Genomic DNA, 15,432 nt, shown 5'->3' on the forward strand with positions numbered 1-15,432 from the left:
GCGAATGGAATTCAATGCTCCCAATGAGGCTAAATAGGTTTTGTGATAAAATCATTGACAATTTACTACATTTCTTTAACGCCTTTCATATTATGGAGAATTATTTACCCAATTTTCTACAAACGCGAGGCATCAATTTTCTAGAATTATAATGGGAGAGCAGGATGCCTTTATTACCGCGTAACCTGTTAGCAACTGCAAGGTTAGCAGGGCTGCGTGTAACCAGTGCAGCGACGGAGAGCTGTGAGACTGTACACGCAGCTCCTCCGCGGGCTGGTAGGGAGGGCCTGTAGCCTCCTCAGGACCCCCTGGAAATCATTGCCTGCACTTACAAATGTGGTGTCTGGGTTGCTTAAAGACCCTCCTGTTATAGTTTTGTTTCCCCGATGACCAAACTAATGCGCTTACTCATACATATTACCACGGGATTTTGCAGCTGTAGCAGAGGACAACCCCTTCGCTGGATAGCTTATTCTGGTTCTCACCTACACACATGCATTGAAGATTTTATGTATGTACTTTAAAGCTCAATTTCTGAACATAGAAAAAGTCAAATATTTTGGGCAATACTTACTCTTCACCCATGGTTAGCTAGAATTCCTCTGGCAGAATTGGTTTGGTTTAAAATGAATCTTTTACAAAAGAAATCACACTCTTACACAGCATTACCTGGAATTTCCACCTGGAATAAGGAGAGGATTTCAATGACAAAGACAGGAATCCAGCAAATGGCTGGTGAATACTATTAAAAAAAAAAATCGATTGGCCACAGCAACATCCCTGAGAATGGGGGATGCAACATCCCTTACTTCTGATGTCTGAAGGGCAGTTTTCTGAAGAGAACAAAACATGTTGACCTATGAAAACACTATGATGGTGGAGGCTAGCAGGTTCACACCTGTGGGGGAACAAGATTCGAAACAAATGGCATTGAAATGGTCTTTCCTCTCTTCCCTTTCTCCCAACCACTTCTCTGTTTCATTCTCTTCCGTTATTTTCGTATAATTTTTACATTAATGTATCTGTAGTACATCGATACCAATTTTATGTTAGAAACAGCTCCTCAATATTGTCTAGTGTCACACAGCCTGCTCACATACCACGTGTTCCCATCTGTTACACAGCGAGATGTGAATAAGTTGTAAGAAGTTACTATAGAAACACAGTTAATGCACAATATGGGTGGGCTTGTGATTCCAGAGAGATCTGGTCTCCTGACAAGAAATGCTGCAGTAAATCTGGAACAGAAACCTCTTGCAGGACTCTCACGTAGTATGGAAAGAAGATATTCCCCAGCAAAGTGACAAACCAGTCTGAGGCGTGTGTTCATTTCAGACTGGCTTCCTCGGTTCTGTAAAAATATCCATCCCAAGTTACTGATGGGAGAACATGTGCAGAGCAAGCTGTGCAACTTGGATTTTAATTGCACTGCGCTGTGTTGCAGAGCAAGGCTTTTAAGAGTTCATCAGATGGCAACTCCATGGACTGGAGTACTCAGATAAATAGCTGAGAGCCACTGAAGGAGCCATTTATGTCAAGATCCCAGCACCTGAAAACAGGCTATTGCTCAGAAATATGGACTGAAACAAACTAAAATAATTGAAAAGTGTGACGTAATAATTTTATTGATGGGAAATCACTACACGAAGCTGATTTGACATGTGTATTGCCTTTTTTACTTTCTACTCAATAAAATTCTAAACAAACTAGTTTTATCTTTTGATTTGTAGCTTTTTAATCTTTTTGATATCAAGACATAAAATGAGGAATAACTGTTAAATGTATATATATTGGCAAAATTGGTGGCTCACGGCCTAGACAGGTACACTCTTCGCTGGGTAAAAAACTGGCTGGACGGCCGAGCCCAGAGAGTTGTGGTGAATGGAGTTAAATCCAGTTGGCGGCCGGTCACGAGCGGTGTTCCCCAGGGCTCAGCTTTGGGGCCGGTCCTGTTCAATATCTTTATCAATGATCTGGACGAGGGGATCGAGTGCTCCCTCAGTAAGTTTGCAGACGACACCAAGTTGGGCGGGAGTGTTGATCTGCTGGAGGGTAGGAAGGCTCTGCAGAGGGATCTGGACAGGCTGGATCGATGGGCCGAGGCCAACTGTATGAGGTTCAACAAGGCCAAGTGCCGGGTCCTGCACTTCGGCCACAACAACCCCAGGCAACGCTACAGGCTTGGGGAAGAGTGGCTGGAAAGCTGCCCAGAGGAAAAGGACCTGGGGGTGCTGATTGACAGCCGGCTGAACATGAGCCGGCAGTGTGCCCAGGTGGCCAAGAAGGCCAATGGCATCCTGGCCTGTACCAGAAATAGTGTGGCCAGCAGGAGCAGGGAGGTGATCATGCCCCTGTACTCGGCACTGGTGAGGCCACACCTCGAATACTGTGTTCAGTTTTGGGCCCCTCACTACAAGAAGGACATGGAGGTGCTGGAGCGTGTCCAGAGAAGGGCAACGAAGCTGGTGAAGCGCCTGGAGCACAAGTCTTATGAGGAGCGGCTGAGGGAACTGGGACTGTTTAGCCTGGAGAAGAGGAGGCTGAGGGGAGACCTCATCGCGCTCTACAACTACCTGAAAGGAGGTTGTAGCGAGATGGGGGTTGGTCTCTTCTCCCAAGCAACCAGCGATAGGACGAGAGGAAATGGCCTCAAGTTGCGCCAAGGGAGGTTTAGATTGGACATTAGGAGAAATTTCTTTACTGAAAGAGTGGTCAGGCCTTGGAACAGGCTGCCCAGGGAAGTGGTGGAGTCACCATCCCTGGAATTATTTAAAAGACGTGTAGATGTGGTGCTTAGGGACATGGTGTAGTGGGCATGGTGTGTTGGGTTGACGGTTGGACTCAATGATCTTAGAGGTTTTTTCCAACCTTAATGATTCTATGATTCTAAAATAACCCCTATGCCTCTGCAAATGCAGGTCAGGGAGAAAATTGTTTGGTAGCAGTTTGAATAATTCTCAGTCTTTGCTGTGAGTGAGTGCTCTGAGGCTGAGCGTGACCAGCTCGTACATATCTCAAGCTGAAGTTTCTGGGTTTTATTCTGTTCATTTTCAGTTTATTTTATACATGTGTTTACTCATTATTCCCTGCCAGTATAATGCACATAAAGCTATGCTTTTAAAGTTTCATCCCATATTATTTGTATTATCACCTTTTTCTGCAATCCAGTGAAGACTGTACTGAGTAGTCGTTGAAGGTTTATGATCTTACTGATTTATAAAAATGAAAAGGTTTTGAACCATTGAGTTGTACACGCAGTATAGCTAAATAATTGCATTACCTCATGTTATTCAAATTACTATTTCCTTCTATGTCTTCTCCTCTTCTTGGTTACACTCGCTTGTATTTTGTTAAAATTAGATGCTGAACTCTTCAGGTGACACAGACAAACAAACAAACAAACAAAAGCCCAGAAGGCCAACCGTATCCTGGGTCGCATCAAAAGAAGGGTGGCCAGCAGGTCGAGGGAGGTGATTCTGCCCCTCTGCTCTGCTCTGGTGAGACCCCACCTGCAGTACTGCGTCCAGCCCTGGGGTCCCCAGTACAAGAAAGACATGGACCTGTTAGAGCAGGTCCGGAGGAGGGCCATAAAAATGATCAGGGGGATGGAACGCCTCTCCTATGAAGAAAGGGTGAGAGAGTTGGGGTTGTTCAGCCTGGGGAAGAGAAGGCTCTGGGGAGACCTTATTACAGCCTTTCAGTACTTAAAGGGGGCTTATAAGAAAGATGGCAACAGACTTTTTAGCAGGGCCTGTTGTGACAGGACAAGGGGGAATGGTTTTAAACTAAAAGAGGGTAGATTTAGACTAGATAGAGGGAAGAAATTTTTTACAATGAGGGTGGTGAAACACTGGAACAGGTCTCATATGTTTTTAAAGGGTTAGTAACTCCAAAACCGTGTCACACTATTGCACCATAAGCTTGCAGGGAAGTAGGATTTGGCCACAGCAAGTATGAATTTGGTCCCACATTTCTATTGGCTCGAGGATTCTTAATTTGGGAACAACTGCTGGACAGGATATGGTGCGATCATTTGAAAGTGCTCACATTTTGAAATATAAAATTAAAAAATTACAGAAGCACTTATTAGTTCCTGTGCCAAAAAAAGGAGATGGACTAGAATAGAATAGAATAGAATAACAGAGTAGAATAGAATATTTCAGTTGGAAGGGACCTACAATGATCATCTAGTCCAACTGCCTGACTGCTTCAGATGATGATGATTTGACACATCACAGAATAAACTCAGACAGCAAGCAGTCTAACACTAGCTAGCTTGTCCATAATCTTTAATGCAGAATTAATGTAGTAAATAATAAAGTGAAATGTTTAAGTTTCATAGGTTCTTTCTACACATCTTGACTACCTTAAGTCAATGAGTTGAAGGACCTTGGTTATTTTTTGTCACTCATTTTCATTTAGAATGTCAGAAAATAGTGCAAAAATAGATAATGCGTAATATTTTTAAGTGTTTTGAAACTAGTATGTGTCTAGAATGCAAACTGAGATTATTGGAACATACATAATGTTATGTATTATATATAATATAATGTCATAATGTAGTAATCAATACTATATTAATATATTAATTCTATTAATGTACTAATCAAATCAATGTATTATGAATACCTTTAATACATACCTACAAAATTTTGATAGACATGGTGTGGTCTCATTTTCTGCTTTGATAAATGATCTCATTCTGATGACAAGATTTCCAAAAGAGGTAACACAAGCTGTGACCCACACGAATACTCTCAGCAGTCTTCAAATGATGAAATCCCATCTGTAATGATGTGCATATTCGCACGTGGAGTGCATAGAAGCAATAAGTGAAACTTTTTGAAGTAGCTGAAAGTAAAGAAATGAACATGTAATGCTGCTGGTTAAACACAAGCCAATGTCACAGTTATGTCACAGTTATACAATTAGGTGCAAGGAGCTGGAAGAGAAGAAATTTTAAGAAAATAATTCCTAGTGCATACGCGGGAGAATTTACGTAGGAGGTTTTCACAAACCTTGTAAGGACTTTGCTTGCTACTCTTAGTTTGTTGTCAGTGTGCAGGTGGATGTTCTTCATGCTAAGGTGCCTCAAAAGCAGATCTTTTACTGTCCGTGGCAGAAGGATTTTGCCTGGTTTAACAGATTGTGGAATGTTTGTGGAATGGCTTAAATTTGGTAATGAACATTATCGCATCTTAAATGTTTCAATTCCTTGACCGTTACTCAAATAAATAGTTCTCTGCTTCAGTGGCAGTGCTCTCACAAAGAAGGCTTGTGGGACAGGACATAAAGACTCTAATACAGTAAAGCCTGCAAGAACAGGGTTGTTTTGAAATGTATCCTTACATCCCATTGACTTCTGCAAGAACTAAAATTATGTTCCAGTTTATAAAAAAAAAAAAAAAAGAAGGCTAGATCTGCAAATAAAATTCTAATGTGATATAATTATAGCTGTGAAATATATGAACAATGATATATCAAATTTTGCATGTTGACGTAGTCCTATTGATTGTATCCACCATCTGCTGGTAGGTCAGTGGACAGTAGCTGATTTGAGTTTTATTTTTTAAGAAGTATTAAGAGTGGAGGACAGAGTATAATATGAGCTCCTTAGAAAGTCAGAACGAACACTGTGCAGTTGAAAAAGATGCTTACATTCGTGGCATGGAAGAAGCAAATATAAATATTTGGGAGTGATTCTAGACTGAAAGACCAAAGTCAGAAGGAAAAAATAAGCCTGAAGATATTTCATCAAGAATGACATTTTAAATGTTTAGAGAGGCAAGAGACATTTGAGAATATATCCTGGCTGGCATTAAGTGTGAAAGTGTGACACTCCTAAAGCCCTTTGCTTCAGCTCAGGGATTGTGGTTCAGAGGCACCTGGTGTTACTGGCATGTAGCTGTGACAAACTGCGAAGGGAAAAGGCGTGCTTTATGACAGCAAAGTAAAATGGCTATATAGCACAAATTCTATCTTCTCTATGAACATATATGGCTTTTACTCATGTCCAAAATATAGTCACTTTTCAGTTTCTTAACTCAGTTCCCAATTTTGGTGCACATGAATGAGGTATTCTACTTCTGCCTGCTAAGCTTAAGGCTACAGTAACTCCCAAGTAAGCAAACAGTTTTATTTATCCCACTTCAGCCAGAAAAAGAAGTGTGAAGGGCAGAAAGAGAAGTGATGTGGTATGATCTAGAAATGAGGGAACTAAATGAGGAGCCTGTTTCCTTCCTCTGTTTAAATAGTGAAACATTTAGTCTATTTTTGCAGAAATTGGGCTACCGATTGAAGTAATACGGAAAAGCAATACCCTGACATGGTTTTGGACATTTTTATATGGACCTCCCACCCCTTTAATTATCCCTTCTTCTATTTTGCATACATACATGTGGGAGAGGTTCCTCATATGTTGAAACATTATTCTGTTTATATTCGGAATCTCAATCATTTCCAGGTCTCTGTAAGAGAATGTACATGTTATGATATAAATTATATGAAATAGGGCTTTCTGTAGTTATCAAATTTTGAATTACACAAACAAGCCTTTTCTTAAATCCTAGGTCTTAAAGAAATTACGTTATGGAAAAATCCTGACTATATTCAGTAGGAATGATCCTATGATTGTTTATCATGTCGAGCTTTTTACTGGAAGATTGTGTCGTGAGGATGTGCATTTAGCCTGAACTCCCTTTGTAGTTATGCCATTTGACAATCGATGCAATATCCATTAAGAGAAGCACAAGAAGTGACTTGCACAGGTTTTTGTCTCTTTCCCTGGGTGCTAAGCTCAGCTGCTCACAGCAGCGTGATTTAAAATCTTATTATTATAAACCTTGGCCAGAGGGCCTTCCGACTAACAAAGGAGTCACAGAACTGAAAGCACTAATAAGCCCAGAACAGGCAGAGATAAAAGACAGCTTCTGCTATGAGAATCAGAAGAAGAGAGGAAGAAATGAGACAAGAAGGCAAAATGTATAATTCTCTCAGCTTTTCCTTGGGGAAGCAAGAATTCCTCTCCATTGTTCAAGGTAAGATTGATGTGCAAGCTTTTGATGAGAAATCCAAAGTGCTGGGAGGTAGCTGTGGGCCAGCTGAGGAAAGACAAGGACAGTGAAGATCTTTCGGGTTTGAATTACTGGAAGCAGCTGCTGTAGCCAATGCAGACAGACCTCCCTTTGGAAGGACAGACAAACATACAGACAGTCCAGTAGGCTGAGGGAAGCAGAATATCTTGCCATGTTTCTGGAGTCTGCACAAACCATAGGTACCAGCTGCCCAGCAGCGGCAGCTGAGCAGTGAATGGTTCAGCAACAGTCTGTACAACTAGAAGTACAAATCACTGCAGAGTGTGTGTTTGCAGGTGAGGACCTGGGTCTTCCTCCATTAGCCACCCAAAGCACTAAAGTGATTATTTTTTTTTAATTTTACTTTTTAATTTTGTAGATTCAGGCATTTGGGGTTGGGTTTTGTTTCACCTGACATTAGACCTCTTCACTGGAGCTAAAAGTTTCCTTCAGAGTCAGTGGAGAGAAGCATCTCCTCGGACACGGCTGGGTTAAATGACTCTTGTCCTGCAAGGTTTCTTTTTGTCTGCTGACTGTAGAGGGAGCCTTACAGAGAAGAAATGTTTAGAAAAACAGACTAAAATATATAAAATAGATCAGAACATTTAACATTAGAAGATATTAGTTTGAATAACCAGACCACATAAATCATTCAGGTTATATCTGCATTGGTAAAATGAAGAGGGCCAAGACGCGGATGTAAGCAGCTATACGTACTGCCTCATTGTTTTCTCCCTTGTGAGCTAGTTAGGCCAGACAGTTATATTTACTAGCATAAATGGAGCCTAGGGACCAAAGACACCTACTAGGACCAGTCATAACATGCATGTGATGAGGCAGAGGGATGATTAGTGTGCAGGTACGTTCCTCCCTCCCACCCCAAGAGGAGCACAGAACCGAAGGAGAAGGGTATAGTTAAAGGCAGGCGTGGTGTGTCTGGAGCAGATGTAGACTGCCGTACATGAGGCAAGAGACATGCAGAGCACTGAAAAATGTTCGTATGGAGTGCTGTGAGGCAGCCTGCTTTGCCTACATAGCATGCCAAGAAGAAAGCACAGGGTGTAGAGGCACGAGGCAGGCGACCAGGGACACCTATAAGCTGAAAAGTTATACAAAGTTTTGACTTCTGTTCTGCTGTAATACAAACAAAAACAAGACCATACAAGGGTGTATGTAACTATCCAAACAGATCCTGACGAAATGCCAGTAACAATTAAAATGAACCCTGAAAACAAAATAATGGAGAGGTATAGCCCTTCCCCTGGCTGTGACATGGCATGATTCAATGGGACTTGCTGGCTGGATGGGACATACACTCCATACATCAGGGAAGTATATTGGTAAAAGGAAAAGGTTTGTATAATATTACATGTATGCAAGCAAAACCAGTATTGGCACTGCAAGCCTTAAAAGCATTCAACTTGATAAAAATCCTAATGGTGATAGAGCCATGAAAGGACACTTTGTGTACTGAATATATTCAGTAAGCATTTCCTGAAGTGCCTGAAAGCAAAGCTTCATTCTGCAGCATCCCAATAGACCTTCAGTCTACCAATTCAGTGTCAGGAGTGCATGTGCTGGAGGATTAGCAAACCCAATAACACCAGAAACAGGGACAGAACTTCATTATTTTGCACATTTGGCTATAATGGAAAAAGAAAAGAAGCCATGGGATTTTGGTTTTTGATTAGCTGTGATCCAAACAGGAGGAGAAACTCCTGACATAATCAAAGATGACTGTAGCTACCTGACAGAGGCAAAAACACCAACAGAAACCTGCAATATTGAGGGAGTCCATTGCAGTAGGCACTCAGTGCAGGTACTGGAATACTTGGACTGCAGTGTATCATTTTCACCTCTCCTGCTGGGCAATAGTATTTCAAGGGATTTGACACATTATCTGCACAGGTGGTATTTTAGGGAAAGGTGTGTGAAATGTTAGAAGAGTGAGAGGAACTGAAATCTTGTCAATGATGCTCTAGTAACATGAAAAACAAAACCTGTTCTATTCATACGATGCAGCTGGCATAACCTGAAACTGGTTCACAGCAATGGCAAGGCAGAGTACAGATGATATATTTTGATCATGTTTTAGAAAAGGGAAATACCACAATTGAACCAAAAAGAAAAATAACAAAATTACCAAGTCAGGTGATCTACTTATATAAAAGGCACTTGGGTTGTCATATTCCTTTGAAATGACTGTGATGAAAGGAGAAAAATAACTTATATCCATAAGAAACTGCATCCAAGGATTCCAAGCAGGGTTTAGAAAGAACATCTTGATCTGGTAAAATGGGAAAGGAAAGCCTGAATTTGAAAGCCTCGATAGAAGAGACGAGTGACGACTTCTGCATTTCTGACGAGTACCAGAAAGAGAACTGCAGGGAACCTTTGGCAGATGTGACAATGTGTGTGCAGCATCTAGCCAGGCTTATGGCCAACACAAACAGTGTTATTGCTATGGCTATATCAATAAGACCATGAGAATGCTTATGTCCGTCATAGGAAGAGATTAAATCCCAAGTTGTAAACTCCAGAGCTTTGGTCTGAGGGCAGACATGCCTTTGATACCTAATCCAGAATCAGGGATTCCTGTATTTCCAAAGAACCTAGTAGGTGTTCCTGCCTCAGCTATTCCCAGCTCACTGAAAAGACCTTGTGAAATTCTCTCTCTTGTCACTGCAGTTACAGAACCTGCTGTATTGTCGGTTTCGCTTCTAGGAAAACACAGCGGAGATTGTTTTTGACAAGAATTTCAAATTTTATTTGAGGATTTGATTTGGCTGTTGTCTGGACCCAAGCCAAGTGGCATTTTTCTCCACAAGATTTTAAGCTTTAAAAACTCTTTTTTGGATTATATACTGTCTATCCCATGAAATAAAACGCCTGTCATCCTGTCAGCAAGGCTTCTGGAAAAATGAGTGATTACTGAGATCACTTTGTTCTGGTTAATTCCAGCCCAGTTAGATTTCGGGGGGGGGTGACATTATGTCTGTCTTACATTCTTTGTTCCTGTACTACATGTTCTGAGTTGGAAACATAGATCAGACAATCATTTTGACAGGCAGGCGGGTGGTACTATTACATTGACAATACCATATCTATCACAGTTAATGTGCTCTCAGATTGAAATAACTACACTTTTCCCCGCTGGTCAAGGTTTATGTAGCAGCAGAGCACCTCTCCATCCATATTTCAAAACAATGTCCTGTCTTATGATTACTGTCTTGTCCCTGTGGTAGCTTATTGACAGAATATTGGTATTTGCTGCATTTAATTCTGTGCATAATAATGAAACAAAGGGCTGTAATGCACTTCAAAAAGAATCTAAAAGGAAGTTATTCTGGCACAGCTGCCGCATGATTGACTCAGTTATCTGCCAAAAAATATTTGAGGTGCCCTGGAGATGCCCGTTTGGGATGCCCATGCAGAGCTATCTGATAAGACACAAGACCTACAAGACCTGTGGCCTTCTGGATTAGCAGGTGTTGGCCAGGTGGGACAGATACCCCAGGGCATCTCCAGCAGCATCAGACTCCTGTTTGTGGGCAACTCAGTAAGCCAGGGTGAACGCAGTCACTGGGATCTGGAGAATGGCTCATCTCAACCTAGACTAGCTTTTGGTTTGCTGAATGGCTCTCCAGACTAATACTCCATCTAGTATTATTTGGCATGTCCTGTGGTATCTGAGACATCCGTGTGGGCAGGCAGGCATGACACAGGACCCATGAGAGACCAAAGACTTTCTGGAGTGGGGATGCTGTAGGGATGTCAAATGGCACTAGATATCTGACCTGTGGGCAACTGAACCAATCTCCTAAATTTTGCTCTTACTGTAATGACTTAAGACACGTTGCTCACCTTGGTTACCCTGAACATATAGGGGTCTACAAAAAGGAACTGAATATTACCCTGTGTGTTGACTTACAGTATCAACTGTGTGGCACAGGAGGAAAATATCAAACAATGAGTTGCAGGAAAGCTGTTCAGATTAATCATTCAGATTAATTCAGAATGTTTTCCTTTTGCTTAACAAAAAAATAGCGTGAATTTAAAAATAACATTTGGTTTTTCTTTTGGACTCTGGATCCAATGAAATTATAAGATGTACATTCAGATGAGGGTGAATCTTTGCAAATTAAAGAAGAAATAAGAAAACTTCTGAATTTGAGCTTTGTGTAAAATACTTAATTAAAAAAAATGTGGCTGAATCATCAACTCCGTGGAGTGAGTGTTTCATGAACCACCCCAAAGGAGAGTTCATAGAAGTTCTAAAATACTTGTTACCATTTATTTATGTCCTTATCTGCCCAGGTGCCCTAGCTGTGCTTGTTGTGTAATTTGTTCTTAATTTGTGTGTTTTGATCACTTCTAGGCTTATAATTTGTGAATAGCAGTAAAACTGAACAAACTGTATGGCTGTCATTTGTGTATTTTGGCCCGCTACCTTAGGGTGTTGAGCACTCCTGTAGGAATAGAAATTTGAAGTACATTCACCATCTGACAATGGCAATTAATACTTCATATGCCTTTTGTAACTGATGAATATTTCTCCTGGAAAGAAAGGATATTATTTAGTGTACTACGTTAGTAATATTTCAGCTTTTACTTACAGTGACTGAAGCTGCTGAAGACTTTCAAAGTGATCCTCAGAGAGGTGAGAAAGTGGATTGAAAGACTGCTTGCTGAAAAGAAGATAAACTGTTCCTTATTTTATTTCAGGAAAAAGACAAGCTAAATTATTACATTTTTAAATTCACTTGGGAATTCCCATTTATAACTTCCAGCTTTTGTAAATACTTCAGTTCTATAAAAATATATCGTCTTAATTTTGTAATCATGTTGCTGGACAGATCCCGTGGAGAAACAGAGAACAAAAGCAGTCAGATTCATCCTTAGTATTCCACCCATCCCTTTCAATACAAACTTTAAGAACTCTAAGGCTCGGATTTTCTCCTTTTTATAGGTGAGGAGGCATGCGATCTTACTTAAAATTTTAATAGCAGCAAGATTATCTTTTATCATTACTTCAGTTCATCCAATAGTTCCTTGCTCTGATTTTATCCATAAGTCACTTTGAAGCCAGTCAGTACAGGCACTGATGTTTGGTGATTGCTAAACATGGATCATTTTAGCTCTGATTCATCATAACTAATTCAGCTGAGGTATCTAATTTGGAAACCTGGTTGCCTGAGGGTCTCTCTATAATTTATGAACTTAATCATTGCTGAGAGGTGAGATGAATCAAAGCCTAATTACATAGATGTGAAGCTTTCACATTTAATATAGGTAGAACATGGAAGAACAAAGCAAAAAAAAACATTAAAAAAAATCCCACAGTAAATTCCATGCTGAAGATCAGTATTAGTGAATGAGTTTTCACCATGACAGCAAATCAGCGTCTTTAACAAATAACATCAGTTGCTACTCTCCTTCCACAGCCAGTAGCAGCCTGTTTCAATCACTCATGTCACTCCAGTCACTGACAGCTCCCCTTCTCCTTCAACCTTTCCCTTCTCTTTTCCACTTCTACACCTTCTGCAGCTGTTTTATGTTTCTGCCTAAACATGTCATGCCAGATAATGAGGCAGCCAAAACCCAGATGCAGTGTGACTACTTTATATGCAGATGAGCCTAATGCATACACGCTTATCCTCGGGGGAAGTGGCAGTCTCAAATCTTAAAGTAGGTGCCTCAGTTCCCCAGACAGCTACTGGGAGAGACTGGTTCACCTCCAAAGCACAGAGATGCTGCCCTAGCTATCTTTCTATAGACTGTTCAGGGAATATAGATACCCGCAGTGTGTGAGCCGAAGCAACTGAAAAATGTAGTATTGGCTCCAGAGTGCCCAGGTGAAGCTGGGCGCTCGTATGCCCAGGAGGGAGGGAGCCCAATGGACACTGGGGCAGGGGGAGACCTTAATTTTCAGCCCATACAGCTATCTCCGCTGTAAAACCCGGAAAGCCTTGGAATGAGTTTCCCCCCTCCCTGCGCTGCTGCCCTAAGCACTACCTGCCGAGTACCTTTCTGTCCCCCTGCCTTTGATTGCGCCCGGCCTCCTGCCTCACCTGTGGCAGGAAAGGCGCAGTACGCTCACAGATTACAGGCATGTCATAGCTCACGCTCTATAATTTAAAAATAGGTTTTAGAAAGCTCACAATTCCCCCAAATCTTTTAATGAGGAAAAGGTATTTGCAGGCAGCAAGTGAATTTGATTTCCATGAAGAAACCTGTAAAGTAAAATATATATTAGAGTAAGTACTTAATGATTCAATTTAATGTGGAGTGCTAACTTCATGTTTCAGTATGACTACTTGGCTTTTCATTTTCTAGTTGTGTTAGAAGCTACATAGGACCCTGGTTAATTTTTCCAAGCCGTAACAAGGTGTGTTATTGTAGTCAGTGCAAATGAAACCCACACAAGACTAAGTAGTTAGTTAAGTAAAACTTTCCTTAGTTTTAAGTAAAACCAAGAGATTTACAAAGTAAAAGAGCAATATGGAATTTTATTTGATTAAAAGCTCTGGGATTTGCTATCCAGACAGAAATTTTACATGTTCAAATTTAGCTTTTTTTGCTTTTGCTCCCATTGTGATTGATACAGTCCCACTGCAGGGAATTCCTGTTCCTCACTGGTGAGACACCACATGTATAACACCAAGGAGTACTTTATATTTCTTAACCTGTAGAATTTTTTCTTCATGAACATGATCCTCCTTCAGATTCTGCTTTTCCTGTCCTCTGTATTATATGAGAGAGATGAATATAAAAAAGTTAGAAATGTGAGTTATTACTGTATATACCAATATATTTAATTTTAACAGCAACACAATTTTTTGCTCGGGTTCCCTGCAAGGGGAATACCCAGTCTGAAGGAGGAATGGATTCAAGAAGAAAAAATATCTACACGTTGAGATATAGGCATACTATATTGTTTCTGCTTTGTGATCAGATTGCAAGTTCCAGGATTTAGTGGAGTTTAAAAAGCACCCTGGTGCTCATGATCTGATCACAAGGCAGAAATAATACAGTATGCCTACTTCTTATTCTGTTTGTTGAAACAAGTGATCTTGACAATTGCCAAAACGTGCCACGTGACTGCGCATACAACAATTCAATTAATTGTAAAGAATACCTCCTTGACAAAAGCACAACTGTCCTGTTGAGGCTTTATTCATTGAGACAAATCCTGGGTTGAGAACTGTGAGTCACACATATTAAAAAGGTTTTTGTGGCTTTATTTTCATACATCTTTTACTTACAATACAGTGAGTGTCTCGCATTCCAGGAAGGTGGTGTTAGTTAAGGCCTTAATATGATTGCCTTCAAAATCCCTGAATAACAATAAGGAAAGTGGTTTTATTCACAAGTTGTGTAATAGGTTTGCAGGAGGGAGTTTAAGCTCTGGGCTAGTCTTCTTTTTTTTTGACCTTCCTTTATTTATTTTTTACAAAATTAGCCCAAATTTATTACCTAGTTTTGAATATGAGTGTAAATACCAAACAAAGCAAATTATATCCTTTTCTTTGTTGTGAATTCATCTCTATTTATAGCCCAGCTTGACAGCCATTTCAGCAATAACAGGCTAATACATTGGCATTTCTTATGTGTAATCTGTGTACCAGAATACATAGAGACCACTAGGTGGAGATTTTACATTTAATTATAACCTATATCTACATGTCCCAAGGATTCACAATAACTGATTTCATTTTCATTGGGAAACTAAAGTGAAAGACAGAATTTTGCTAAACTCGTGAGAGCCATGAGAACAAGAAGCGGCTCTAAAGATTTATGTTGGTAGAGGACTGTGGTATTTTGTAGACAGTCATTTGAAACACCGTGAGGTTCCACTTTGGTGAGGTTATACTTTTTGTTAGAATGTCACACCTTTAAAAGTGCCTTGGTCTAACAGAAAAAAACAAAAGATGAATTTTTTTTCTGCAGAGAAAAAGATAAATTCATTTATCAAATTAATTTTTTGCCTAATTGACTTGCATCCAGTCAATAAGAGGCATTTAAGTACAGATCTTGGGAAGAGTCTCAAGTGAATTGTTTATCATCCGTCTTCATAAATTAAAACATGGTTAGAAAACAAGATGTTTTATCATACTTCATTGCACAACAGCTAAGTGTAAGAAAGATATGCAAATGTAAACTTTTGAGAGAAGAATCCAAGATTAGATTTAGTTACATTGCTTTGAAGTTTAAGGTAAATTCAGATTTTACAGAAACTACACAAGAAAAAAGATTTTTTAAGTTACTAGTAGCAAAACATAGCACAAATAGTTATTTTTTGATACTCGCTTATTAATGTATTTTATTTATAAGCCATGGATACATTGAATAACCGAGA

At 40.1% G+C, this 15,432-nt stretch overlaps 1 protein-coding gene across 1 annotated transcript; it reads right to left on the reverse strand.

Annotated features, from left to right (window-relative positions):
- Positions 1–4,642: 4,642 nt before the first annotated feature.
- Positions 4,643–15,139, reverse strand: RXFP2 (relaxin family peptide receptor 2). The gene is given in 9 exon segments (XM_075142873.1): positions 4,643–4,674; positions 4,677–4,763; positions 4,766–4,795; positions 4,798–4,851; positions 6,388–6,467; positions 11,690–11,757; positions 11,858–11,933; positions 14,339–14,410; positions 15,075–15,139. Coding segments are annotated over 9 exon segments (564 nt in total).
- Between the last annotated feature and the right edge of the window lie 293 nt (positions 15,140–15,432).

The sequence above is a fragment of the Calonectris borealis genome, chromosome 1, assembly GCF_964195595.1.
Source record: "Calonectris borealis chromosome 1, bCalBor7.hap1.2, whole genome shotgun sequence".
Lineage (NCBI taxonomy): Eukaryota > Metazoa > Chordata > Aves > Procellariiformes > Procellariidae > Calonectris > Calonectris borealis.